General features: G+C 47.3%; 1 protein-coding gene across 5 annotated transcripts in view; it reads left to right on the forward strand.

Moving 5' to 3' along the window:
• The window catches only part of DOCK1 (dedicator of cytokinesis 1), a 531830-nt gene that overhangs the window by 173444 nt on the left and 332884 nt on the right, over positions 1–25502 (forward strand). For all 5 annotated transcript variants that reach the window (XR_006701760.1, XM_045439228.1, XM_045439230.1 and 2 more), the window contains exons 24-25: positions 15298–15368; positions 19235–19341. Coding sequence is in view for 4 of the 5 variants with exons in the window: in XM_045439228.1 (XP_045295184.1) it covers positions 15298–15368; positions 19235–19341 (178 nt within the window). In the remaining variant the exon portion in view is untranslated. The remainder of the gene's footprint in view (positions 1–15297; positions 15369–19234; positions 19342–25502) is intronic.

A 25502-nucleotide genomic window follows, 5' to 3' on the forward strand; every position in this document is an offset into this window, starting at 1 on the left:
ATGAAAGTCGGTCTGTAGAGATTCCCATCCCCCCTTTACATTACTAAACCTTTCTCTGTAGGGCAGTTGTGGGGTTATGCATTACAGTTTCAGATATATAGTGTCTTCCCTGAGTTACAACTCAAGAAATCTGAGCTCGTGCTATGGTATTTCCTGATCAGGAGACAGGGCTGTATGACGGGAAGAGAAGCGCACTTAGCATCAGAGTCCTGGGCTGGCAAATTCATGTTGAGATTTAAAAATTTTTTAAATGCTTATTTATTTATTTTGAGAGAGAGAGAGAGAAAGTGAGCATGCACATGAGTGGGGGAGGGGGCAAAGAGCAAAGGAGAGAGAATCCCATGTAGGCTCTGTGCTCTCAGTGCAGAGCCAGACGTGGGGCTCAAACCCAGGAGCCATGAGATCATGACCTGAGCTGAAATCAAGTGTTGGACGCTTGACTGACTGAGCCCCCCAGTGCCCCCATCTTGAGATTTTAGGAACCGTGGGAGATAGACACGTTTTCCAGGAGTATTTCATGTCCAAACACAGCATTCCTAATTTAGCAAAATCAGGATTTGTTTGTAACTTACTGAACTGTTGAGCCTGTGACAGGGAAGAGTCTCAGGCTGGCCATGAGGACCCTGACTCTGTCCTCCAGGAAATGATTGACCACCGACCGTGGTCCCTGCAGTGTCCCAGTTAATTCTCACAAGACACATCCTCTGACAGAAATGGAGAAATCATTGCCAGTGCACCCGAGGGGTCAGGGACTACCTTTGGGCTAAAATGAGCAAACTGAGGGATGCTGCTATGGTGAATCTTCTAGACCTGCATTACCCTACTTAAATTTAAGTCCTTTCCAATTAAATAAAGCTAAAATTCCTACTCCTGTGTCCCCTTAGCCATATTTCTTTTTTTTTTAATATGTAATTTATTGTCAACTTGGTTTCCATACAACACCCAGTGCTCATCCCAACAGGTGCCCTCCTCCATGCCCATCACCCACTTTCCCCTCTCTCCCACCCCCCATCAGCCCTCAGTGTGTTCTCTGTATTTAAGAGTCTCTTATGGGTTGCCTCCTTCCCTCTCTGTAACTTATTTTCCCCCCTTCCCTTCCCCCCTTGTCTTCTGTTAAGTTTCTCAGGATCCACATATGAGTGAAAATATATGGTATCTGTCTTTCTCTGCCTGACTTATTTCACTTATCATAATACCCTCCAAATGTTGCTACAAATGACCAGCTTTCATTCTTTCTCATTGCCAAGTAGTATTCCATTGTATATATAAACCACATCTTCTTTATCCATTCGTCAGTTGATGGACATTTAGGCTCTTTCCATAATTTGGCTATTGTTGAAAGTGCTGCTATAAACACTGGGGTACAAGTGCCCCTGTGCATCAACACTCCTGTCTCCCTTGGGTAAATTCCTAGCAGTGCTCTTGCTGGGTCAGAGGGTAAATCTATTTTTAATTTTTTGAGGAACGTCCACACTGTTTTCCAGAGCCCTAGAGGAGAAAGCAGGAAAAAACCTCTCTGACTTCAGCCTCAGCAATTTCTTACTTGACACTTCTCCAAAGGCAAGGGAATTAAAAGCAAAAATGGACTATTGGGACCTCATCAAGATAAAAAGCTTCTGCACTGCAAAGGAAACAATCAACAAAACTAAAAGGCAACCGACAGAATGGGAAAAGATATTTGCAAATGACATATCGGATAAAGGGCTAGTATCCAAAATCTATAAGGAACTTCCCAAACTCCACACCCAAAAAACAAATAATCCAGTGAAGAAATGAGCAGAAGACGTGAATAGAAACTTTTCTAAAGAAGCCATCCAGATGGCCAACAGGCACATGAAAAGATGCTCGACGTCACTCCTCATCAGGGAAATACAAATCAAAACCCTTAGCCATATTTCAAGTGCTCAGCAGACACAAGGCCTGAATGGACGCAAGACTCTACTGGACAGAATGTTGCTGTGAGTGCAGATCGTTCTGCAGGATAGGGTGCTGGCCAGACCATAAATACTGGCGTGACCACAGCCGTGCTGTGGATGCACTGGGAAAGAGGGTCGGAGAGGGGGAGCTGGGTGGGGAAAGCTGTGTCAGGATCTGATTCTGGTAGGGTGGAATCCGAATTCAGTTCTGTTGTTGCTGCTGAAGGGAGGTATATTCCTTGCCCCGTGGGCCTCCCCCACGTGCCTCAGCCACAGGCCTGGGACCGCTGCACTTTGTACCCTGTCCAAGCAGGTGGGCTCTGTCCCGTGCCTATGCAAGGATGCTTCTTACTTCCTAGTGAGGTCAAGACAGGCGTGGACAGTAAGAGCTTAGCAGCTTATGTAGTAATTTGACACCACATTGCCTTCGATGGCATTTCAGTTTACTCAAAACTCATTTTTATTGTATTTATAAAGTTTTTGGTTGGAAAGAGCTTGAAAGTGAAAGCAGAATTTCAGCTGTCACTGCAGGTAGTGGGAATTCCTTCCTTGCCTTTTGGGCTTGGGACGGGGTCGTGTCCCCCAGGGCTGGTGTAAGACATGAAGACAATCTAGATGGCTTCAAACATCAGGTACTTATCCTCTCTGTGCTCTTGTGGCGTTGGTAGAGCTGTGCCCTCTCTGAAGGTCCCAGGGAAGGATCGTTTTCTGTCTCTTCCAGCTTCTGATGGCTGCTGGCAAGCCTTGGCTTCCTTGGCTTGCCCCCTGCCTCTGCCTTCACATGTGTGTGCTCCATGCACAGTCCCCTTCCGTTCTTTATAAAGCCACTGGCATTGGGTTTAAGGCCCACCCTCATCTAGTAGGACCTACATACAATTAATTTTTTTCCTAAAGTTTATTAATTTATTTTGAAGAGGGGTAGGGAGAGAGCGAATCCCAATCAGGCTCCATCCTGTGAGTGCAGAGCCCAACATGGGGCCCGTTCTTGCGAACCTGGAAATCATGACCTGAGCCAAAACCAAGAGCCGGACGCTCACCCGACTGAGCCACCCAGGCGCCCCTGACCTCCTCTTAATTTGATTTCATCTGCAAAGACCCTCTTTCCAATTAAGTTCATGTTCACGGGTACCTGGGGTTAGGACTTGGGCACAGTTTGGGGGAAACAGCTCCACCCACTCTGGGTGGGTTTGTGCATATGGGATGCAGGGTAGCCACTGTGCCCATGGCTTGGAGTTGGGGTGAGAGTGGGAGGGCTGGGTCCCCCTCTGATTTCGATGCTTCTCTCCCCAGAGAGCCCTTCTTCACCCTGTTCAGCTGCCTCTGTCTGTGGAGTGTCTTTTCCCTTGACCTTCATCTCCAGTGCTTTGCCTGAGGGCTGGCATGGGCTGCAGCGAGGTGGGCAGTGGGAAGTGACGGGGGGCAGAGGCCTACCTATGGTTCCCTCCTCCTCCTGCTGTACCTCGTCCTCCCCTCCACTGTAGGGGCCCCTCTCTCACCCATTTGTGTTCCTCAGAGGCTCTGTTTTGAAGAAATTGTTCAGCCCATGAGGAAAACACAAGTGTGATGTGTTGTATTCTCTAGTTGCTGTTTTCAAAAGTGCTTTACTGCGGGTCAGGCCCTTAAGATGCTTCTGAACTGGACCATTTTCCTGTATATCGACTTCTGAATTTCAAGTGAGTTTTAGAAAATCACCATTATTTGTAAATTATGCTTTGCTCTTGGAAGCTGTCTAGACAGGTAGCCAATTTTCGCCAATTTGGAGCTGTGAGGGCCTGTTCAAAGGATCGCTTCCCTTCTTGCCATCTCCCTGAGCCTCCTTAGCTACATGGCTGTGTTGGTAAAATGCAGGGGGGAAAACAAAGAAAGTTCAGTAACTTAATTCAAATTTGTGCTTGCCTAGATTACGGTTAATACCCCTTTTAGCATGACTTAATTCCTGGCAGATGGATTTTCAGAGGTTACGGAGAGCACAGTGGCTCCAGAGAGGAAGGTTTATTCTCGTGTGTGTCTCGTGTGTATCATTTGCCCCCTTCTCATTCTGTCACCTTGCACCTTTTGCAACTCGGTGCTGCTATTCAGCCCCAAACCTGTGTTGTGTCCTCCATCCCTAAGTCATGGCAGCTCCACCTGCCCCCGCTCCTCAACCCCGTGCCTTGTTTTTACATGTTTATTTATTTATGAGAGGGAGGGGGGGGGAGAGAGAGAGAGAGAGAGAGAGAGAATGAGCAGTGGCATCCCTAAGTCATGGCGGCTCCACCTGCCCCCGCTCCTCAACCCCGTGCCTTGTTTTTACATGTTTATTTATTTATGAGAGGGAGGGAGGGAGGGTGGGGAGAGAGAGAGAGAGAGAGAGAGAGAATGAGCAGTGGCATCCCTAAGTCATGGCGGCTCCACCTGCCCCCCCAACCCCGTGCCTTTTTTTTTTACATGTTTATTTATTTTTGAGAGGGAGGGAGGGAGAGAGAGAGAGAGAGAGAGAGAGAGAGAGAGAGAATGAGAATGAGCAGTGGAGGGGCAGAGAGGGAGACCCACAATCCCAAGTAGTTCCAGGCTCCAGGCTCCGAGCTGTCAGCACAGAGCCCGACATGGGGCTGGAACCCACGAACTGTGAGATCGTGACCTGAGATGAAGTCGGAGGTTTAACTGACTGAGCCATCCAAGCTCCCCTCCACCCTAGCCCTTTATTGTCTTATGATTCATCCCATTCCTGACCAGACACCCTCTGAATGTGACTGGCTTATTTTACTGAGAGAGGAGGGGGCTGAGAGCAGGGCAGGGGGCTTCCCCACTGTTTTCATACGGCAGCACGTGTAGACCACTCATTGCCGATTACTGTGGCTTCTTGGGGCCAGAGTGGACCAACAGCCCAGGTCAGGCCAGGCTGACCCAAGGGCTGAGGGCTTCTGCCTGCTGGGGACCTGTTTGTGACAAAGCTGCCCAGCAAGGAAAGTTCTTGCCTGACCGGGTGGTTCTCAGCCAGAGAGTGTTTGGGACTATCAGGGCATCATTTGCTCGTAACCATGACTGTGTGTGTGTTTGTGTGTTGTGTGCAGGGGGGTTATTTCTGACATTTAATGGGCAGGGGCCAGCGATACAGCTGTCTTAAGAGTAGTCCTGCCCGGTGAAAACAATATCCCTTCCCTGAGAAACATGGTGAGACCTTTTACATGATGTTGGCATTCTCCAAGGAAGGGGTAACAAATTGTTTGGATTTTTGTTTATCTGTTTGTTTTTTTTAATCGTGGTAAAAGCCACATAATGCAACATTCCTTAAATAGTTTTTACAGTCCCGTGGTATTAATTGTATGCACATTGTTGTGAAACGTCTCTAGAACTTTTCATCTTGCACCACTTAAACTCTGTCCCCATTGAACAACAACATCCCATTCATTCCCTGATATCCCCGGCCCCTCGCAGCCTCCATTCTGCTTTCTGTGTCTGTGAATGTGACTATTTTAGATGTCTGGTATAAGTGGAATCATGTAGAATGTGTCTTTTTATGACTGGCTTATTTTACTGAGCATAATGTCCTTAAGGTTCATCTGTACTACAGAATATGCCAGAATTTCTTTCTTTGGAAAGGCTGAATTACATTCCATTGGAGGTATATACCGCCTTTTCTTTATTGAACCATCCTTGTCGGGCACTGGGTTGCTTTTACCTCTTGGCTGTTGTGAATAGTGCTATGATGAACACGGGTGTGGACCTCACTTTCAAGATCCTGCCTCCATTGCTTTTGGGTGTATTCCCAGAAGTAGGATTGCTAGATCATATGATAATTGTGCTTTTAATTTTTGAGGAACCTCCATATTGTTTTTCCTTGGTGGTCGTACCAGTTAACATTCCCATCAACAGCGTACAAGGGTTCCATTTTCTTCATGTCTTTGTCAACACCTGCTCTTGTCTCGTCCCATCTTGTCTGGCTTTCTTTCTTTCTCTCTTTCTTTCTCCCTTTCTCCCTTTCTCTCTTTCTTTCTCTTTCTTTCTTTCTTTCTTTCTAGCAACTATCTTAATGGATGTGAGATGCTATCTCACTGTGCTTTTGATTTGTGTTAATGATTGTTCACCATCTTCCCATATATTTGTTGGCCCTAACATTGATTTTTAAGTGTAGGCGCTTACAGTAGATTTATTGGAGGATATCAGTAAATATGTACTTCTTTCGTTATTTTTTTTTTTTTTTGGACTCTGTGATATTGAAACATCAAACTACTCCTAGGAATGGTTTCTTTCAGTTGCTAAGCTGTCAGTTGGGATTGAATGAACCAGCGTTGGCGGTAGGGATGGGGAATGCTATTTTAAAGACCAATATCTGCTTAAAGAAAGCTTGATTATAAAGCGAACAGTTATTTTTAGGTGTAAGATACATTAGATGCAGGGAGGCCTTACTTAATAATAGAGTATAAGTAATAGAAACAATCACTGTCATTGTCTCTTTTGTTGTTGTTCTGGATTCTTTAGACACATAGAGCAGGGTGACTCTCTCCAAAGTGCTCTGTTTTTGTCGCCATCGGCTCTGTTTCATCCATTCCTCATGAAAGGTGCAACTCAGGTCTCGGGCACCTGTTGGCCGAACTGGTCTGGCTGCATTTTCCTGTATTAGAATGCTCTGTTTTTTCTGAGGCTGTTTGGCTATGCCCTAAATCTTCCAAAGATGGAACTCTTAGGTCTGAAAGAAGAATCTGTGGGCCCTATATATTTTAGCTCAAAACCTCCGAATGGAATCATTTTAATATGCGTTTTCTTGAGAAATATGTAAATTAATAATTGCTTCATACATTATTCAAGGAAAACTTATTTTGTATCACCGATAGCTCTTGTAATCTTATATAAAGATATGCTAATGGATTTAATTAAAATAATTATACTGAATAATGTAGCCTGAACTTTACCCTAAAATAGTGTCTATTAATCATCATCAGTAGTAACAGTTTTAGCCAGAGAGGCACTTACAACATTAAACTGAGACAGAGTAGAAGGTGCATTTTTTTTGTTTTGTTTTACGATTTGGATTAAGTTGGCATTCTCATGAGCTGCATGACAAAGAAATTTGCTTAGAGAAGAGTATAAAATTTATTTAATTTCTTGAACCGGAACTATTTCAGCAGTTAGGAAACTTAGCATTTTCTGCCATTTCCTATTCCTTTTTATGTATTCAATTTTTTTCCCTCTAAAACTTGGCCTTCAATATGTTTCTTCTCCGTTTGATTCGGGTCCGACTTCACTTTCCTTCCCCGGAGTTGCATTTGCTGGATTCCACGAGTTCTTGATTGCCAGGTTATTAAGCAATGGACTCCGTTTTAGGAGGGGTCCCCAGCAACTTGCCTGTCTTTTTTTTTTTTTTTTTTTCAACGTGTATTTATTTTTGGGACAGAGAGAGACAGAGCATGAACGGGGGAGGGGCAGAGAGAGAGGGAGACACAGAATCGGAAACAGGCTCCAGGATCTGAGCCATCAGCCCAGAGCCTGACGCGGGGCTCGAACTCACGGACCGTGAGATCGTGACCTGGCTGAAGTCGGACGCTTAACCGACTGCGCCACCCAGGCACCCCTTGCCTGTCTTTTAATAGAAATAGAAATAGCTTTACCACCGGCCATGGTTCTTTCTGATTTTGTTTCTGGTTCTTTCCGTGGCTTGCTGGCTTTCAATCAGTGCGTGGTGGTGGAGAGCCCTATTGTATTTGGTGGTAATTTCAGCTCTACCTACAGCCTCCATGTGCCTGGGCGTGCTGGGTCTCAAGCTTGTGTTCCCAGCATGCCAGTGCACACGTCTCAATCGCCTTGAGGCCCAAGTGCATTTAGAATTGGGCATGTCCTTCCTCAGGTGGGCAGATGGAAGCTTTGCCAAGTTCAAAGAGAAGAGCAAGCTAGGACTTAAAATGCCGTTACGTCAATTTGCTTAGGTTTAAAGTCAAACCTGAAGAAATAACTTTCCCAGAAAGCAAACATTGATTTGATTAGTGCAACCATGTCTTAAAAAAAACAGGAGATGAATCAACAAAGCTAACAACAGTGAAATCATCTAAATTCCTGCATTGTGCTGTTCTCTTCCTGGCTGGGCTTTGTCAGAAGGGCTGCTCTCACGGGTTCTGTGGCCTGTGGCTCGTGGCCCCGCGAGGGCTGAGGAAAGAGGTTCCACTCCGCACCCAGCTCTGTCTCTTGGCGAATGCTGTGAGTTTATGCCTTTCCCAATCCAGTCCCCTGGGCCACACCCCAGTGAGCTGATTGGTGGGTGTCCCCCTTTGCAGGGAACCCAGGCAGGGCACTGTGGGCTTGGGGCTGCTGACTTGCTGGCCTCCGCATATTCTGAGCAAGAGTTTTTAAAAAGAACCAGTTTGGGGGCACCTGGGTGGCCTAGCTAGTTTAGCATCTGACTTTGGCTCAGGTCATGATCTCACGATCTATGAGTTCGAGCCCCACGTTGGGCTCTGGGCTGACAGCTCGGAGCCTGGAGCCTGCTTCAGATTCTGTGTCTCCCTCTCTCTCTCTGCCCCTCCCCACCTTGTACTCTGTCTCTGTCTCTCTCAAAAATAAACATTAAAATAGGGGCGCCTGGATGGCTCAGTTGGTTGAGCATCCAACTTTGGCTCAGGTCATGATCTTGCAGTTCGTGAGTTTGAGCCCCCTGTCGGGCTCTGTGCTGATAGCTCGGAGCCTGGAGCCTGCTTTGGATTCTGTGTCTCCCTCTCTCTCCGCCCCACCCCTGCTTGTGCTCTGCCTGTCTCTGTCTTTCCAAAATGAATAAACATTAAACAAATTAAAAGAAAACATTAAAATTTAAAAAAACATTCTGGGGTGCTTGGGTGGCTCAGTTGGTTGAATGTCTGACTCTTGATTTTGGCTCGGGTCACGGGCTCACGTTTCATGGGACTGAGCCCGGTGTTGGGCTCTGTGCTGACAGCACAGAGCCTGCTTGGGATTCTCTCTCTCCTTCTCTCTGTCCTAGCCCCACTCATCCTCTCTCTCTCAAAATAAATAAGCATTAAAAAAAGTTAACGAACCAATTTTTAAAAAAATAATATAAGTAAGACAAAAAAGAAAAACGAAAAAAACCTCAAATGCCTCCCATTTCCATTATCCTGAATTCTATGATCTGGCAAATTATTCTACTCAATATTTAGCACTTTATATAGGACTTTATAAATGAAAGTTTACTCTGGATGTAGAGTTTTGCATGTTAAAGAGGGTCACCAGGCCAGTGTTTGCCCAAGTCATGTGCTGTCCTGCCCCGTTACTGGTGGCCATGTTGGCCACCGTCTGTTGAGCACCAGCGATGTGTTTGGGACTGTGCTGAGCGTATCATGCAGGCATCGTCCTTCCGTTCTGCCAACAGTCTCTGGACGCAGGCGCTCTTCACCGGCACGTTTTACCGATGAGAACTACCGACAGGAAATGCCATCTTCCTACGTTCACATGGCAGACGGCAGAGGCGTGCTTTGCCCGCAGTCAGCTTGGCCCAGGAACCTGTGGGCTCTGTACGGCTCTGCCCCCTGATGGCTCTGCCCCCTGCGCACCATGCAGGTGTGGGTTCTCTCACCTGCAGTCGGGACCTTCCATCCTGGAGGTGTCTTTCTGTAGGTGAGACTCGACCGGCACGCTCCGTCCTCCGCGCGGCAGCCCCCCACCTTCTCTGTCTTCAGCTCTACGTCTCGGGCAGCTCTTGAACACCTGCTCCTCCCACCTGGAAGAGACCTGACTGCAGTCAGGGGAAGCGAAGCCTTTTGCCGAAAGCAGGGGCGGAAACCGAAACACTTGAGGTTCTTGACAAATAACCAGTATTAGAAACGGGCAAAGCTAGTCTTTGGTCGGGAAAGTTAGAGCCGGCGGCAGCCTGGACCTCAGAGTCCCTGCCTCTCCTGGCTGTCTCATCAAACTGGAGTGCATGGAGTTATTTCCCTTGGGGATTTCTGTGGGTCCAATGCAAAGAGGTAGAGTGTCTCTTGAGAACTAAGAGGCATTTTATTCAGGGCTCTGTCAGTCGGGGCGTCATGGAGCGTCTGTCGCGTCTAGGAGCCTCGGCAGGGCCTGAGGGAGCCCAGAGAGAAGGGACAGCCCCGCCATGCCTGTGGGGCTCTGCTCCGGGGGACACAGACACGCCAAGCTTCTGTTACAGCCCAGAGCAGGAGTGTCTCCAGACACCGAACCCGGAAGCCACGGGTCTTGAAGGAAATGATGTCTAAGCGCAGGACTGAGGACTAATCAGGGGTTAAGTCTTGAGTGTTTTGGGGCAACAGCTGGAGTGGTGGGCGGGGGGCCTGGGAAGAAGGGACGTGCGTGCACAGGCCTGTCGGCTGGCAGAGGGAGGGCCTGGTACGTGGGGGAAACCGGAAGAGACAGAGTCCTGCAGGTGAGGTGGAGGCCGCTGAGTGGGGACCCCGGGGAGGAAGGGCCAGGGCCCCTGAGGGTGCTGGGCGGTTGGGCGATGCCACCACAGTATCCGTTAGATTCTGACCCAGGTGTGAGCCGGAGGGGGTCGGGTGTCAGCCAGGACGGTGCCAGAGACACGAGTGGCTGGGACCAGGGAGTAGAACCTGCAGAAGGGGAGAAGGTCGTAGGACCAGGGGCGCTTCATAGTGAGGATACCGCCGTGCTCTGTGGTTGGTCAGAAGTGCTGTGAAGCAGAGGGAGCATCCCGGGGAGGCTGTGACCTGGGGACTCTGCCGTGTGGTGCCCTGAGCCCAGGTGCCCCGGCAAGGTGGGGTGGCGGGCGTGACAGGGGGGGCCTGCAGCGTCTGCGGGAAGGCCGTGTGCGGGAGTGCGGTGGCCACCGCTCGGGAGAAAGGTGAGCCCGGACAGTTGGCACTACGATTCCGTAGCTTGGCAGAAGGTGGGGTTTTGAGGGGTATGTGGAGGAAGGAGAAAGGTCTAGAATGGACACCCACCTTGAAGAGATGGTGGGGACAGGGCCCCGCACAGAGAGAGCTGGGGAGGCGCGAGTGCCCAGGAAGGCGGTGGCCCTGGGGTGAGGCCGTGGATGCCGCAGCAGGAGAGGGGTCGCAGCAGTATCATGGGAAGAGTCACCTGAGAAGAGGCCTGGAGCCCCTGTGGCCTTGGCAGGAATGGAGACGAGGTGGGGCGGAGGCCGGGCTGCGAGGGCAGAGGTGAGAGAGGGCCGGGCAGCGGGCACCTTGTAGGCCTGGGTGCTGCCTGTGCACGAGAGGCGGGAGGTGCCTGGGGCTTTCCGGGCATTTATCATGAGAGACCCACGTGGGCTCACCTGCGGAGGGAAGAGGAACCAGCTGGGGTGAGGACTGGGTCTCCTGGAGGGAGAAGGGGAGACCGGGGGGGCCTCTTGCTGAGCCCAGGGGCAGGATTCGGTCCCTTGGAGGCAGGCACCCCACCTCTTCTGCCTGGACAGATGGACTCCTGAGGCTCTGCTCTTTCTTCTGGCGGCTTTTGTCTTTCTCTGAAATAGGAGGTGAGATGGGTGAGGCAGGGTGGGGTGGGGGGGGGGTCCCAGGCTTGAGGAGAAATAGCCCCGGGGGAAGGCGGAGAGTGAACAGGGATAGGCACCAGGTGCGCATGCTGGTCCCTTTCTCCTTGTTCCCTCTGTCCTTTGTTACTTAATCCGGGGGATGGGGGAGCTGAAGGCCAGTGGGTGGTACATCTCTGTTCTTTCCAAACGCCACGAACCATAAGACACACTCCGCAGGATCTCGGTCTGTTAGGCAGAATTCTGCGCTGGACAGCATTTTGGATCCCAGTAGGTGTGCGCCCCTCTCCGTGGGCGTTGCTGTGACCTCGGGTTGTGGGGGGCAGCCCTGGGGAGCCCCAGCCCCGCTCTGGCGCTCAGCCTGCCTGCTTAACGCAGCCCCAGGGCGGCAAGTGGAAGGTGGCCATGGAGACCTGTCTTACTTGTCGCTGTCTATGTCGTCCTGCTCGTGAAATGGAATTTATCAAGTTGCTGCCGGCAGGGTTTGCTTTGTTGGTGGAGGATGAAATGCAGGAAGCTCATGCGTTTCTCCCCTCGGGACGCCACAAAGTAAACCCGACACCTTAGGGCCCTAGCAGTCAGCCTGTGCAAACGGCTGTTTATTACACCTCTCGGTGAATATTTTGTTTTTAGTTTTTCAAAGCGGCACTGAGGTAGTTGAGGCAGAACTCTTGAGACCAGAGTGAAATTGTTTCTGTCTGATGCTCTTTTCAAAAGTTGAATTCCAGAGGAGCTAGTTGGGATCCCTTGATGCGGCTGGTGTTGAAGGACAGGGGTCACACCGAGAAGACAAGCCTCGGAGATTCTCCAGTGCGCTGCCTCCCGGTCCTGCCTCATCTAGACCGTGGAGTGCTGAGAAGGAGGGCTGACAGTTGAGCGTGCTGGCTTCACGCTCACCGTGGACTTGCACGGCCTCGCTCCAGATCCCAGCAGTGTGGACCTGGACACGTGACTTCCCTGGATGCGTCTACTTTCTCATCTGTGAAAGGGGATAACAGATCTTGCACACATGTTGTCCTGAGGATGTGCTGTGTCAGTGGAGTTGAGCACTTAATGATCTCAGGCATGTACAGAATATTCCCAGGCTACAGATTAAGAAACTCGAACTCATTTGAAGTGACTGGAATCCGACCACTTACCTCTTAGGGTAGCAGTGTTGACATTCAGGAACATTCTCTCAGGTGTTCCTCATGCCTGTCTGTCCAGGTAATATGCTTTTATTCGTTTTGAAAAGTAAGGTACGGTTTGCATACAGTTGTTTAGTAGACTGGATCAACCCCATCCCCCAGTGTAGACTAGCCCTGCCCCCCCTTTCCACCCACTGAGGTGTTCTCCATCCCTCTAGGTGTGCCTTTTCTGGATTGTTTCAAAAATGGAATCATGTGCTGCGTAGCCTTTTGGTTTTCCTTCTCAGAGTGCATTTGAGATGCATCCACGTCGTGTGTATCAGGGGCTCGACTTCTCTCTTTTATTACCCAGTGGTGTTCTATTGCATGGATTCGCCTCTTGAGGGAGGGCACTGTGAGTTGTTTCTAGCTTTTGATGCTTACCTATAAAGCTGCTGTAAACATTCCCGCGCAGGGTTTTGTGTGAGCGTGAAGTTTGATTTCTTCGGGTCAGGACTCGAGTACAGTTGCTGGGTTGGACGGAGAGTGCGTGTCTGACCTCGTGAGAACCTGCCACGTGCTTTTCCACAGTTGCTGACCTGGTTTTGCATGTAGCCTAGCAGCATATGCAATGGCACTTGGTATTGTCAGGCGTGTGTGTGTGTGTGTGTGTGTGTGTGTTTCAGCGATTCTAGTAGGTGGTAATGATATTTCACTGTGGTTTTAATTTGCATTTCCCTGGTGACTGGTGATGTTGAGCATCTTTTCAAGTGCTTTTGTGCCATCCATATATCTTCTTTGGAAAAGTGTCTTTTCAAATCTTTGGCCTATTTGGGGGGTAGATTTTTTTTTCATGATTGAGTTTTAAGTGTTCTTTGTTTGTGCTGGATTCAGATCCTGATCAGATATGCGATTCGCAGTTAGTTTCTCCCGGAGTGTGACTCATCTTTCATTATCTTAGCATTGCGCTTTACAGAGCAGAAGTTTTTATTTTGGTGAACTTTAATTTTTCTTTTTCTTTTCTTTGGCTTTCATTTTTTTAATGTTCTTGAGAGAGAGGAGTGCGAGTGGGGGAGGGGCTGAGAGAGAGGGAGACACAGAATCCGAAACAGGCTCCAGGCTCTGAGCTGTCAGCACGGATGTGGGGCTTGAACCCATGAACTGTGAGATCATGACCTGAGCTGAAGTCGGACGCTTAACCGATTGAGCCACCCGGGTGCCCCGCTTTTTCTTTAATAGATTGTGCTTTTGGTGTCCTTTCTAAGTGCCTTCTAGACGTTGTGTAGTTTTAAGTTTTATGTTTGAGATTTGTGATACATTTAAAGTTAATCTTTGTATAGGGTGTGAGGTGTGGGATGAGTTTAATTTGGTGCTGAGGGAGAGGTGCTTGTGTTCTTTGTTGCAGATCGGCTGACCACATATATTCAGTGTAGTATGTTAAAGTGGGCTTTTGCTGTTAAAGACCAAAATTCAACTGAGTAAATTTGAAGAGCTAATTGGCTTTATTCTGCGATTTGTGAATCGGGCAGCAACCCATCTAGCAAGTAGAAAGGAGCCCTGAAGAGCTGTACAAAATGAGACTTTTATAGGCAAAAGGAAAGAGCAGCCTTCCTCGATCTTTCTCTGAGGGATGGAAAGGGTCTAACAGGTGGATAACCTCTATTGTGCTGACCAGGAAATTTTAGATTGACTAGTTTAAGATTATATTCCTGGGAGAGGCCAAAACTGCAGTTAGTTTAGGTATGAAGTCTTGGTGCTGACATGGGGCTTACTTAGCACAAGTGACTCCATTTTGACCTTTTTTTTTAAACACTACTTTTTTGCTTTCGGAAAATAATGCTAACAATCGTTTGTGCCTTAAGTGTAGTATTTTCCAGTGTTTAAAGTGTTACCCTCTTCTCTTTTCATTTTATTTTGAACTTTAATGCCACCTCAGGATGTACTTGGCATGCGTATTATTTCCCCCATTTCATTCTGGGAGGTGGAGCCCAGCCCGGTACAAGGAGTTACATAGAGTCACAGATAGAGGTGGGGCAACCACGGTCAGACTGAAAATCCAAGAACTTTTCCCGTCAGGTCACAGCTGAGGGGGCTAAGGCTCTGGCTTCCCACTGAACTGAATTGTACTTCTCTCTTCAGCTCTAGCTGTGTGATCGGGGGCAAAGTAATTGACATCTCCACTGGCAGTTTGCTTGCTGTCCAACACAGCCAGCTCCCTGTCGGAGCTCCGTTGGAATTAAGGATAAAATATACAAAGGTTCTAGCACAGCACATAGCATGTGGTAGAGTCTATCACGATTACTATCACTCTGGTTTTTGAGAGTGTGGGTTTTCCAGAAGATAAAAAATATGAATACAAGAGATAAGGTTACTAAAGGAAAAGAAATAAAGATTCCCAATTAAGGGATACACAGATATACAGAAAACAGTTTTGGAACGGAACAAAGGCAATCATTTTAAATGTTGAATATGATGGATTTGCAGTGATTTGAATGATAGAGCATTCTTCTGAGGGACACGCATCTTCATTGGCCATAGCTTCGTGAGGGTGAAGGAGGAAATCGTGCAAAAGCCGCACACAGTATAGGCGTTTTGTCGGCAGGCAATAAATGTTGGCCTCTGTTAAATTATTATGTGCCAAGATAACCATGTGACAGATCACCACTGTTGGTGGATTAGACGTGTTTGCTCTGTTTTTGTTGTGTTCGACCATCTCCTCTCCTCACCTAGAAAGTGATCTTTCTCCTCTTGGGATGTCTGTGGTTCTTCAGAGTAATTACAGACTCGTATTAACCTTTGCCAAACTACATGAGGCTCAGCAGTCTTTGCTCTTGGTTTGCAGGGGGCAGCGTTGAAATACTTGCCAACCATTGTCAACGATGTGAAATTGGTGTTCGATCCCAAAGAGCTCAGGTAAGGAAGCACCCAAGGTGCGGTCTTCCCGCGTCCTTCATCTTGCCCCCTTTCTGTGCATTGAAGTTATGGGAGGCTCGAGGTTCAGTCTCATGTTGCCAGAGGTCAGTGCCCTGGATCATTCTAGAACAGATGGTGGTCATGATGTCTGTGACACTTCCCTAATTATGACTTTACATGGAAAAGACATCATCCATCACCCCACAGAGTATTTTGTTTAGAAGATTGTTTGTAGCCCAATGGGTAGATCATACAGATTTGGCTTTTTCTATTCTTTTGAATTTGAATTTCACTGTGGTGGTTGGGCTTTGGTTGTGTTTTCAGCCCCTAAAATACCTGACACAGGAGGTTTTCTGTTCACTGCCCCACCCTGCCCAACACACTCAGCTTCTTTGTGAGCTCTTAACTGAGGGCTGGGTGTCGTCACCTAAGATAATATCAACCAAATCAAACCGAACCTCAAAGGAAGCTGGTTGTTGGGCTTTCAGACCAAGGAGTGAGGCTGGGACCTAATCCTTCCTTCTTCCACCTGTGTTTCCTGCCCAGTCCTACGTGTGCCATCTTAAGGAAGCCTGCGTTCTACAAGACTGTTGTGAGCCACTGGGACACGCAGCCTTTTTAACCCCAGACATCTAAAGCACAGCCCTTGTCTGCTTTTGATTTTGGTTTTGATTTAACATTTGACACTGTAAACTACCTGCAGGGGATTGGCATCGTTTTTAGCAGCCCCAAATGCCCCTCTAAACGTTGAGTCAAGGTCCGTGTGTCCCCTGAGTGGTTACACTGAGTAAAAAATGGTCACCCTTTCCGTTCTTTATATCCATGGTAGGTTACTCATGCCCGGGCAGTGAAGGGCCGGGGTCTTTCTGGGAGGTCTCCTCCACAAATCACCAGGTTTCTGGTGTGCCTAGGATTCAGCGTCCTGCACAGACACCTTTATTTCCTGCTCCCACACACTGAAAACACTGCTCACAGCTTAGCATATTCCCTAAACGAGAAAAGGAGTGAAGGGGCCCACTGGCAGCACGTGTGCCCTGGGTCTTTGGATCGTCCTGTCCCTGCAGCACGGACGGTATCAGCAGCCCCTGGGGACTTGTTAGAAAAATGACGAATCTTGGGGTCCTTCCCAGATCTTCTGAGTTAGAAATGTGGGGTGGGCCCCAGACATTCGGTTTTAACGAATCTTCCCGTGCTTCTGGTGAAGATTCTTACTGAGAGTTTCGGATCTAGGGAACAGAGGCAGTGAGGGAGGCTGTGGCTGGATGGGCCATGGCCACGCTCTCAGCCTGTCCTCACGGGGGACGGGGATCAGACCCTAACCCATCAGCAGGGCAGCGTTCACAGTGGGTGCTTGGAGATCCAAGGAAGAACCCCCTCTCCAGGGCCAGTCCAGTCTGTTCGTGGTCACTTGGCTCTTTACACATGCCTGTGTGCCTCTTCGACACTGAATCTACTGACTTCTTAAAAAAGAAAAAAATGACCTTGTAAATCATGTGCGTATTTTTTCCTATTTAGAAAATGATTCATGTTTCGATGAAACAGAAGAGATCACAGAGAAGAATAAGTGAAACTTAATTCTACTACCTAAAAATAACTAGAAGGATCTGGATTTGCACACATGCACATATATACACATACATAAGTACACATGTATTCCCCTAAAAAATTCAACACAGGTGGGGCACCTGGGTGGCTCAGTTTGTTAAGCGTCCGACTCTTGATTTTGGCTCAAGTCATGATCTCGTGGTTCATGAGATCGAGCCGTGTCGGGCTCCGTGCTTTCAGCTTGGGGCTCTCTCTCTCTCCTCTCTCTCTCTGCCCCTCCTCTGCTTGTTCTCTCTCTCTCTCTCTCTCTCAAAATAAATCAATAAACATTAGCAAAAAAAAAAAAAAATGAACAGTTATATTCCTTATTTTACAGTCAGCTTCTGTGCGTAACATCTTGTTTTCTCACATGGTGCGGTAGTCTTCTGCAACATACTTTTTCACAACCTCCACGGTGTTGTATCCTATGCTCCCCCATCATTTACTGAGGTAGCAACCGTAGGTACTGACATCGATTATGTGCTGTCTCCACACAGAAGAGGCTTTACACAAAGCCTTTCCATGCGTTGTTGTTAATCTTGGGTTCTGTTATTCGCCCATTTTTATGCTAAGTAACTCGTCCATGATAACTTAGCTGGTCGGTGGCAGTACTTTGAGACCATCCTGGGTTTTTAATTACAAAGAACACGCCACTGTGCTATACCGATGGGTAGTGGATTCTGTTCAGTTTTTATTATTATACAACACACTAGGACAAGTTTTTTGGTAGGTTAATTGTAGTATCTTGTCCTTATTTAGGTCATTAGGATAAACAGCGAAATGGATTTACCAGGTTTTACATTTTCTCTCTTTTTTTTTCTGTTTCATTTTTGTGTTTTCTTAAAAGATTTTAAACAAATAATATCCGGTTATCCTCGAAGGGTCCAAGCAACCTTCTACCAAAGCATGTTGGTGTCTGTCTTCCCAAACTTTGCCAGTACTTGGAATTACTCCTTTACAGAACCTTGCTGATATGACTGGTGAACGGCATTTCTTTGTTACTGACAAGAACCCTCCTTCTAAGACTTCTTCATAGTTTTATTGACTATTTGTAAAACTAAGTCAAAAAAATTAATTTATTTATTTTGAGAGCGAGCAAGAAAGCATGTGTATGCACAATTGGGGGAGGGGCGGAGAGAGAGGAGAGAGAGAATCTCAAGCAGGCTGTGCACTTTTAGCCCGCAGAGCCAGTGTGGGGCTCAATCCCGTGAACCGTGAGATCGTGACTTGAGCTGAAATCAAGAGTCAGATGCTTAAGTGACTGAGCCACCCAGGTGCCCCTGTAAAAGTAAATTTTTAGAAGAGTATCTCTAGTGAGATATAATACCTGTACTATAAAGTTCGCCAGGTTCAGAGTGTTTAATTAAATGGTGTTCAGTGTCTTTACAGAGTTGTGTGACCATCATCATAGTGCAATTTTAGAAGTTTGGTCACCCCTGTAAGCTCCCTGGTGCTCATGAACAGTCATTTTGTGTCCCCACCCCAGCCCTAGGCCACCACGAATCTCCTTTCTGTGTCTATAGGTTGGCCTTTTCCAGGCATTTTATGTGGAGGAGATTGTACAATATGTGGCCTTTTGTGTCTGGCTCCTTTTACTCGGTATAACGTTTTCAAGGTTTATCAATACTGTAGCATGGGTCAGAGTTTCATTCCTTGTTATGGATGACTTTTATGGCTATCTTATATGTTGTTTATCCCCTCAGCAGGTGATGGAGGTGATGGGCATCTGGGTTTTTCCCCTGTTAGAGTATTAGGGATAGTGTTGCTATGATACACATACAAGGTTTTGTGTTGAATATATATATATACATATATATATATATATATATATATATATATATATATATATATACATACATATATATATATATGTATATATTCATTTATCTTGGGTATATATCTGGGAGTAGAAATGCTGGATCGTATGGTAACTGTGTTTAACATTTTCAGGAAATGCCAGGCAGTTTTTCAAAGTGGCTGTACCGATTTACATTCCCACCGGCATGATATGGGGGCTCCCATTTCTTCATATCCTGGCCAACACTTTTTGTTGTCTTTCCTCGGGATTCTAGCCATTTGAGTGGGTACGAAGCGAAAAACAACGTTTTAAAGCATCATTTTGTTGGATGAGATTTTGGCCCATATTGTAGAATGGGCATTATCCAATATTCTAGTAGAGCTTAATGACCGTTTAATGACCCTGCATCTAGGTACTGTCTTGAACACAGCGGATCATTTTGCTGTGTATCCCTAAACTCTTTCACTTGTGTTTTTCATTATAGCAAAATGTTTACTGATTTCATCCTAAATGTTCCCATGGGTTTGCTGACCATTCAGAAGCTGTACTGCTTGATTGAAATCATTCACAGTGACCTCTTCACACAGCATGGTGAGTAGAAGCCGGAGAATCATTAAATTGTCACATTATTCATTGTCTATAGACCTTGTCCCTTCTGAATTCTCTCCTCCATGCCAAAAGGAGTGGAGGTTGCAACCAATTAAAACAGCTCCATTACAAGACAGGAAGATTTAGCCCGTACAAGAGAATGGTAATTGACATACAGCGAAGGTGATAGATCATTGAGAGATGAAGGGAAAACCTTGTAGTTTGTAATTTAGGTCTACACCAAAGCCCTAAGATAATCAGCATACATTGTAGCCTTTAAGACATGTGATCGTCTATCCTGGGGAGGCAATCACCTGCTTCCATTCAGATGATTGCAAAGAAAAATGTCAAGTTTTCTTTAAATTTAGAAATAATGGTTCTGTCTTCTCCTGAACTTTGCTTTCTTTGATAGGGTTTCTTCAAACCCTGCTCAAAGTAATAAGAATTTTAATGATTCCTCAACTCATTTATCCTGAGGAACACCTTATATTTCCTCATGTTATCTCCCTACCCTTTTTATTAATCATTTTCTTTCTATTTGGACAGATTGAATTAATATTTTACACTTGTCAAGCAGTTTTATTCAAGGCCTAAAACCTTTGCATAATTCCGCAACCTTCCTCATTTATTGGAGGCAAACGTACAGACTGTTGAGTGACATTCTGACTGAGAGGCACGGATTTACACTATTCTATTTGTGTCCAGACATTTGGCTGGTCCGTTTATTTTCTGTTGTCCTCATGTGTGGGGTTTCAGGGACGGTGCAGTCCTGGCCTGGGGTCTCCTCTTGAGCTACTGGCTGCACTGAGAACTCAGTGCGTGTCCAGATTAGTCCTTCGTACCTTCTGGACTACTGGACCCTATGCTTTCCTGCTGGTTTTAACCTTATTTCTGGATTGAACTTTATAAAGGCACTGGAGTCTACATTTACAGTGAAGGCTTATGTTGAGAGAAAATGTTCAGACTTCATTTGAGATCAAGTGTTCTTTGTGAAAGAAAACACCAAACCAACAAACGAGTGGGTTTCTGCGGCCTTCCACGTGTCTCTCTGTGGGCCACACGCCCGTTTCTCACTTGGGCAAATGAAAATCAGGCCTGTCGCCCTTGTTGGGGATTCAAAGCACATGAATCTCCTTGATTTGGACACTAATCTCGACTGTCCGTTCTTCAGGGTCTCACTGGAGGGCTGGGTCTTGAACTAGTCACATCCTCCAGGTGTCTTGTAAAGCTTGGTGAAAAATGGCCTCAAGGAAGGCTCGAAGGTGGGGGTGATGGGTGGGGACGCCTGCTTTGTTTTCCTTCCACACTGACTACACTTTACACCAGAGCAGATAAAGTCCCCCAGAAGTTTTCTATTTGGATCATATTAGGGAGGTTACTGACGTCCCTTCTGACCATCCAGCCCGAAGACAGACAGACAGACAGACACACACACACACACACACACACACACACACACACACACACACACACTGCCGCCATCACCACCACTGAGGTAAACCGGTTCACTGAATCACCAATTAACATTAGTAACAATCGTCAGCAATTGATTGTACTTGACTTCTATTGACCGTTGATACAGGGAAGACTTTCTTCCCTCTATTTCATTCGTAATTTCTATCGCAGAACTTTTTCCGCATATCCCTTGGCTCTCTTTGGATAAGGACCTGAAACATAAATGGTTCAATCAAAAACCTTTAAAATGGGAATTCTTTTAAGAATACATTTCAAGGGGGGCACCTGGGTGGCTCAGTCGGTTAAGCGGCCGACTTCGGCTCAGGTCATGATCTCACAGTCCGTGAGTTCGAGCCCCACGGCAGGCTCTATGCTGACAGCTCAGAGCCTGGAACCTGTTTCAGATTCTGTGTCTCCCTCTCTCTGACCCTCCCCAGTTCATGCTCTGTCTCTCTCTGTCTCAAAAATAAATAAACGTTAAAAAAAATTTTTTTTAAAAAAAGAATACATTTCAAGGGAATGTTTTCTTCTATTGGAACTTAGCTAGTAGAAAGCTTGAAGGGGCTTTTCTTTATTTTTGGTAATTGTGTCAGCCTAGGTGTTTGGTAATTGTGTTTCTCTTCTTTACTGTGCCCTGTTTCTGTTTTCACTCTTGTTCCCTAAGTCTTTTATCACAGACTGCCTCAAGTCCTGTTTTGGAAGCCTTTGCAGCATGCAATTAATTATTAACCTAGAATCTTTTTAAGTACAAAGTTAGGAACTTAATTTTCGTAGCAGGTTGCACCCAACATAGAAAATGAGGTTGAGTGAAACGTGTGAATCTGGAATGGTCGTGCACCACATGAGCCACAGTTAACCCGAAGCCTCGTGTCTTAGAAGTGGCTCCCCAGCTCCCCAGTCAGTAGACCTTGTTTAAGCCACCATTGGCAATCCAAACACCCTCCCTGATGCTCATGGGCTGTCCCCAAAGTGTTTCAGAATGTGTCGTCCAATGTGAAAAAGGCCCTTCTTGGGGGAGCCTGGGTGGCTTAGTCTGTTAAGCATCTGACTTCAGCTCAGGTCGTGATCTCACAGTCCATGAGTTCAAGCCCCGCGTCAAGGCTCTGTGATGACAGCTCGGAGCCTGGAGCCTTCTTCTCATTCTGTGTCTCCCTCTCTCTCTGCCCCTTCCCTGCTTGTTCTCTCTCTCTCTCTCTCTCTCTCTCTCAAAAAGGCATAAATAAACATTAACAAAAAAGAAAAAAAGAGGGCTCGCTTACAGGCTTTGAGTGTTAAGAATCTTTCTGAAAAGATTCTTCGCCAAGATAACCTGGATTTTCCTCATCTGCAAGCTCCCAGCTTCTTCAGAGCGGACCTGTAGCCGTCTTACATCCTCGTCAGGAAAGACTTATCGGTGGAAGTCTTCCGGTTGGTCTGTTCTTACAAAGATGGCATTACTTTCGCAAGATACTGTGTGCCACGTTTGGCATAAACAGTTAAAGCCAAAGTATTTTTTGATGAGCTATGATGGCCCTGATTTTCCTGCTTTGTTCCACTTCTTGTTAATTTGTGACAATGGTCTTTGTCTGTGGGGGCGTCCTGGTCCCAGTGGAACCAGTCAGACCAACTTCCCACGGGTCCAGAGTTCTAGAACTGGGTGTAACTAGAGGTAGCCCGACAGGTCCCTGGGTGTGCTAGCCCTTTGGAAACATTCTTTTGGGGATGTGGTCAGAGTGCACCAGGTTTCCTGGTGGGGGCTCCACGGCGTGTCTTTGCTCACCAGCATGTGTGTTGACTCCGTTGATTTGCTCTAAAACACTGCTTTCCTCCTCCCCCCGATAGCAAATACGTTCCATGGTTGTAAGAGTCCCCCTTCGTTGGGAGTGACCAGCTGATCCGCGTACGGCAAGGCCCGCAGTGAATACTGCCACTAGAATTGCTTCTCTGCACAGAGGCCTTCTGGGCCACGTGTGGGTCCCGGGAGACGGAGGCTCACAGTGCCCTGTTGTTTCAGTCTTGCTTCCCCAGCTGCTGCTTCTCTATCCTGTAAAGGACACGGAGACTGAGGACACACCCAGCTGAGTCTGCTAGACTCTAGCAGGAGATGTGTCTTCTGGCAAAGAGGGTTGTTTGGCCCCAACCGGTGTGGACGCAGCAGCTGCCGTCACGGTCACTGCCCACTCCCAGGTGCCCCGGCTGCAGTGCTCCCTCTGGGTCGGGGCCTGGCGGTTCCTGCTGTTTCTGCAGCTACCACCCTGGTGGAAGGAAATGGGAGATCTTCACAGAGCTGGCCCTCCCACCGCCCGTTTCCCGTTGCTTCGTGGCTCGTTGGCAGAATCCGGGAATAGTGTGCATTACAGTCGTAAGAATGGCTGTGGATTTGTTCTGACTTCTGTACGGGGGAGGCACTGCTCACAATGTCGAGATCTCCCCCAAGTATAAGAAGGCTTTTCAGGAGCTGTAGTCCACACTACATGTGTCCACACCGATGGCCATGGCGGGGGTCTGCCACACGGTCGGCTGAGAAATCCAGTGCTGCACCAGGCCCTCTGGAGACTCGACTCCTCCCAGCGCACGGCTGCATGTCAACACCATCGGCCTTTACTCCGAGTGCACGGCTCTCTCCTTTAACTTCGATTTGCAAAACCATGAATGATGGTTTGCATCATTTCTCCTACAAATGCTTTTACTTCCTCATTAATAAAGAACTGTGGATTTCTGAAGGCCTCTCTGTGATGAGGGTGGGCGGTCTGCAAGAGGGCTCAGTGTGTGGACTTTCTGATCAGACCGCTCGGGTTCAAATCCTGCCTCTCCTGCCTGCTAACTCAGGGACTTTCGAGAAGTGACGTGGCTTCAGCTTCCTCCCCTGCTTCGCTCTTGTTGCCTAAATCATACCCTCTGAAGATGACAGTGTGCATGGTGCTGAGTTGACCTCTCACATTTAAGGCACAATTGACGTTAGCCACGTCTCTCATGTTTGTGGAGAGTTCAGTTGAAAAATGGCAGATAAGATCCTGCCCTCATGGGGGAGGGTCATCATCATGTCAAATATGAGCCAAGAGTCAGTAGACCTGGACCAACAAAAAATCAAGAGGGACTACAGAGAGCTTGCTCTGAGAGGTGCTCCAACGCCCCTGCGTGGAACACCCCCAGCCGCTCTCCTCCAGGCCTGCTTCTGCCACTCTCCACCATGGGAAATGAGTGCACATTTTTCTTCTTGGCTTTTTTGTTATCTGTGGTCTTTCCCTAGAGTGAGAGCTCCCCGAGCATGGCCTGCTTGTTCATGCTGTTACTGCCCAATCGCTGGCTCCTAGGACAGTGCCTGGCCCCAGGCGCACCTGCAGTGCGTATTTATTGCCTGAACAGAAACGGACATGAATATCCCAATCGTGCGCTTCTTTTCTCAGGGAGCAACACAGGGAAGGAAGCGTGACCAGCTGCATACATTTGCAATTCACTCGGTGTAGGGGGAGGAGAGGTTTTGTGTTTGCTCGGGGAAGCTGGCTGTCTCTGCTAGCCTTGGCTCTGCATGGATTGATCATGGAGCAGGAAGGAGTTGTCTTGAGGACGAGTAACATCGGGAGACAGGGGAAAGGAAGACTTGTGAGTGACTGAAGATGTAGAGGGTCATCTGTGAGCAGTTTTGTAAAATGAAGATCATCTGTTTTGCTTCTGATTTAGCACTTCCTCGGTTCTGTGGCAATGGGAGGTGGGGGAAGGGACACTTCAACTCTGCTTCTGGATTCAAGATGGCTTTTTGTTCGCATCATAGAAATGCTTAGTCCTGTAGAAGCATGGAGAGAAGAGGGTCACAAACGCCTGTGTGCACTCCTCACTGGGCTTCCGAAGGTCTCAAGTCCCGTTCAGCCTTGTTTTTGTCTCTGTGCTCCTCCCCCACATATTCTGAGGCAAATCCCAGCCACCATAGCATGTCATTAGGATGCCTTTTTCAAAAGCATGGTGGTATTCAGAGAGCAAATGACTTTGTTTCGGGAAAGGCAGGGTGTGCAGACGGGCTGGTTCCCGGGCCGGTGTCTCAACTCCACCTTGGATGTCCCCACTCCTGCTCCCGCGTGGAGGCGAAGGGCGTCGGACTCCTCAGCATGCTGTGCACGGGAGTCAATGAATGGGCAGTAATGGCTTCCAAGCGTTGTCTCGCGATGTGACTTGACTACTTGAAAGCTGGTTAAATAGATTATGTGCTTCACAAAAAGATGACTCTTGCATATAATCTGTGGTGTGGAGTGAGCAGATTTTCAAAGCAAGATACAAAGAGACGGAAAGGTCAGAGCTTCATAATTTGTGCATTTGTAGCTTTGTTCCCCTGTGATTACATTGTTGCCCACATATCTGACAAAAGCTGTGAAAATTAAAGCTTCAATCCTATTATAGAAATGAAAAGTTTCAATGTAATTAAATTAAAATAAACACTAAGACACCAAGGTTTGGAATTTGTGCTCACAAAAATGTTTTACATTAATGTTAAAGCAGTGAGGAAAAAAGGAATCAACCAGATAGCATTAACTTTCAAATTAGTCAAGAGCATTGGACGTATTTGCAAGGTGCCTTTGTGTTAAGGTGAGGGAGCTTCTGAAATGCACGCCCTTACCCACATGGGTTCCTCTCCGCCGTGGATCTGAACCAGAGACCTTTGGGAAAGTTCATTCCAATTATCACCACATCATTTTCTTCACCTTTCAGGAGCTAGCCCTTCCATATTCCCATATTGA

This window comes from Leopardus geoffroyi, chromosome D2 (genome assembly GCF_018350155.1).
Source record: "Leopardus geoffroyi isolate Oge1 chromosome D2, O.geoffroyi_Oge1_pat1.0, whole genome shotgun sequence".
NCBI lineage: Eukaryota > Metazoa > Chordata > Mammalia > Carnivora > Felidae > Leopardus > Leopardus geoffroyi.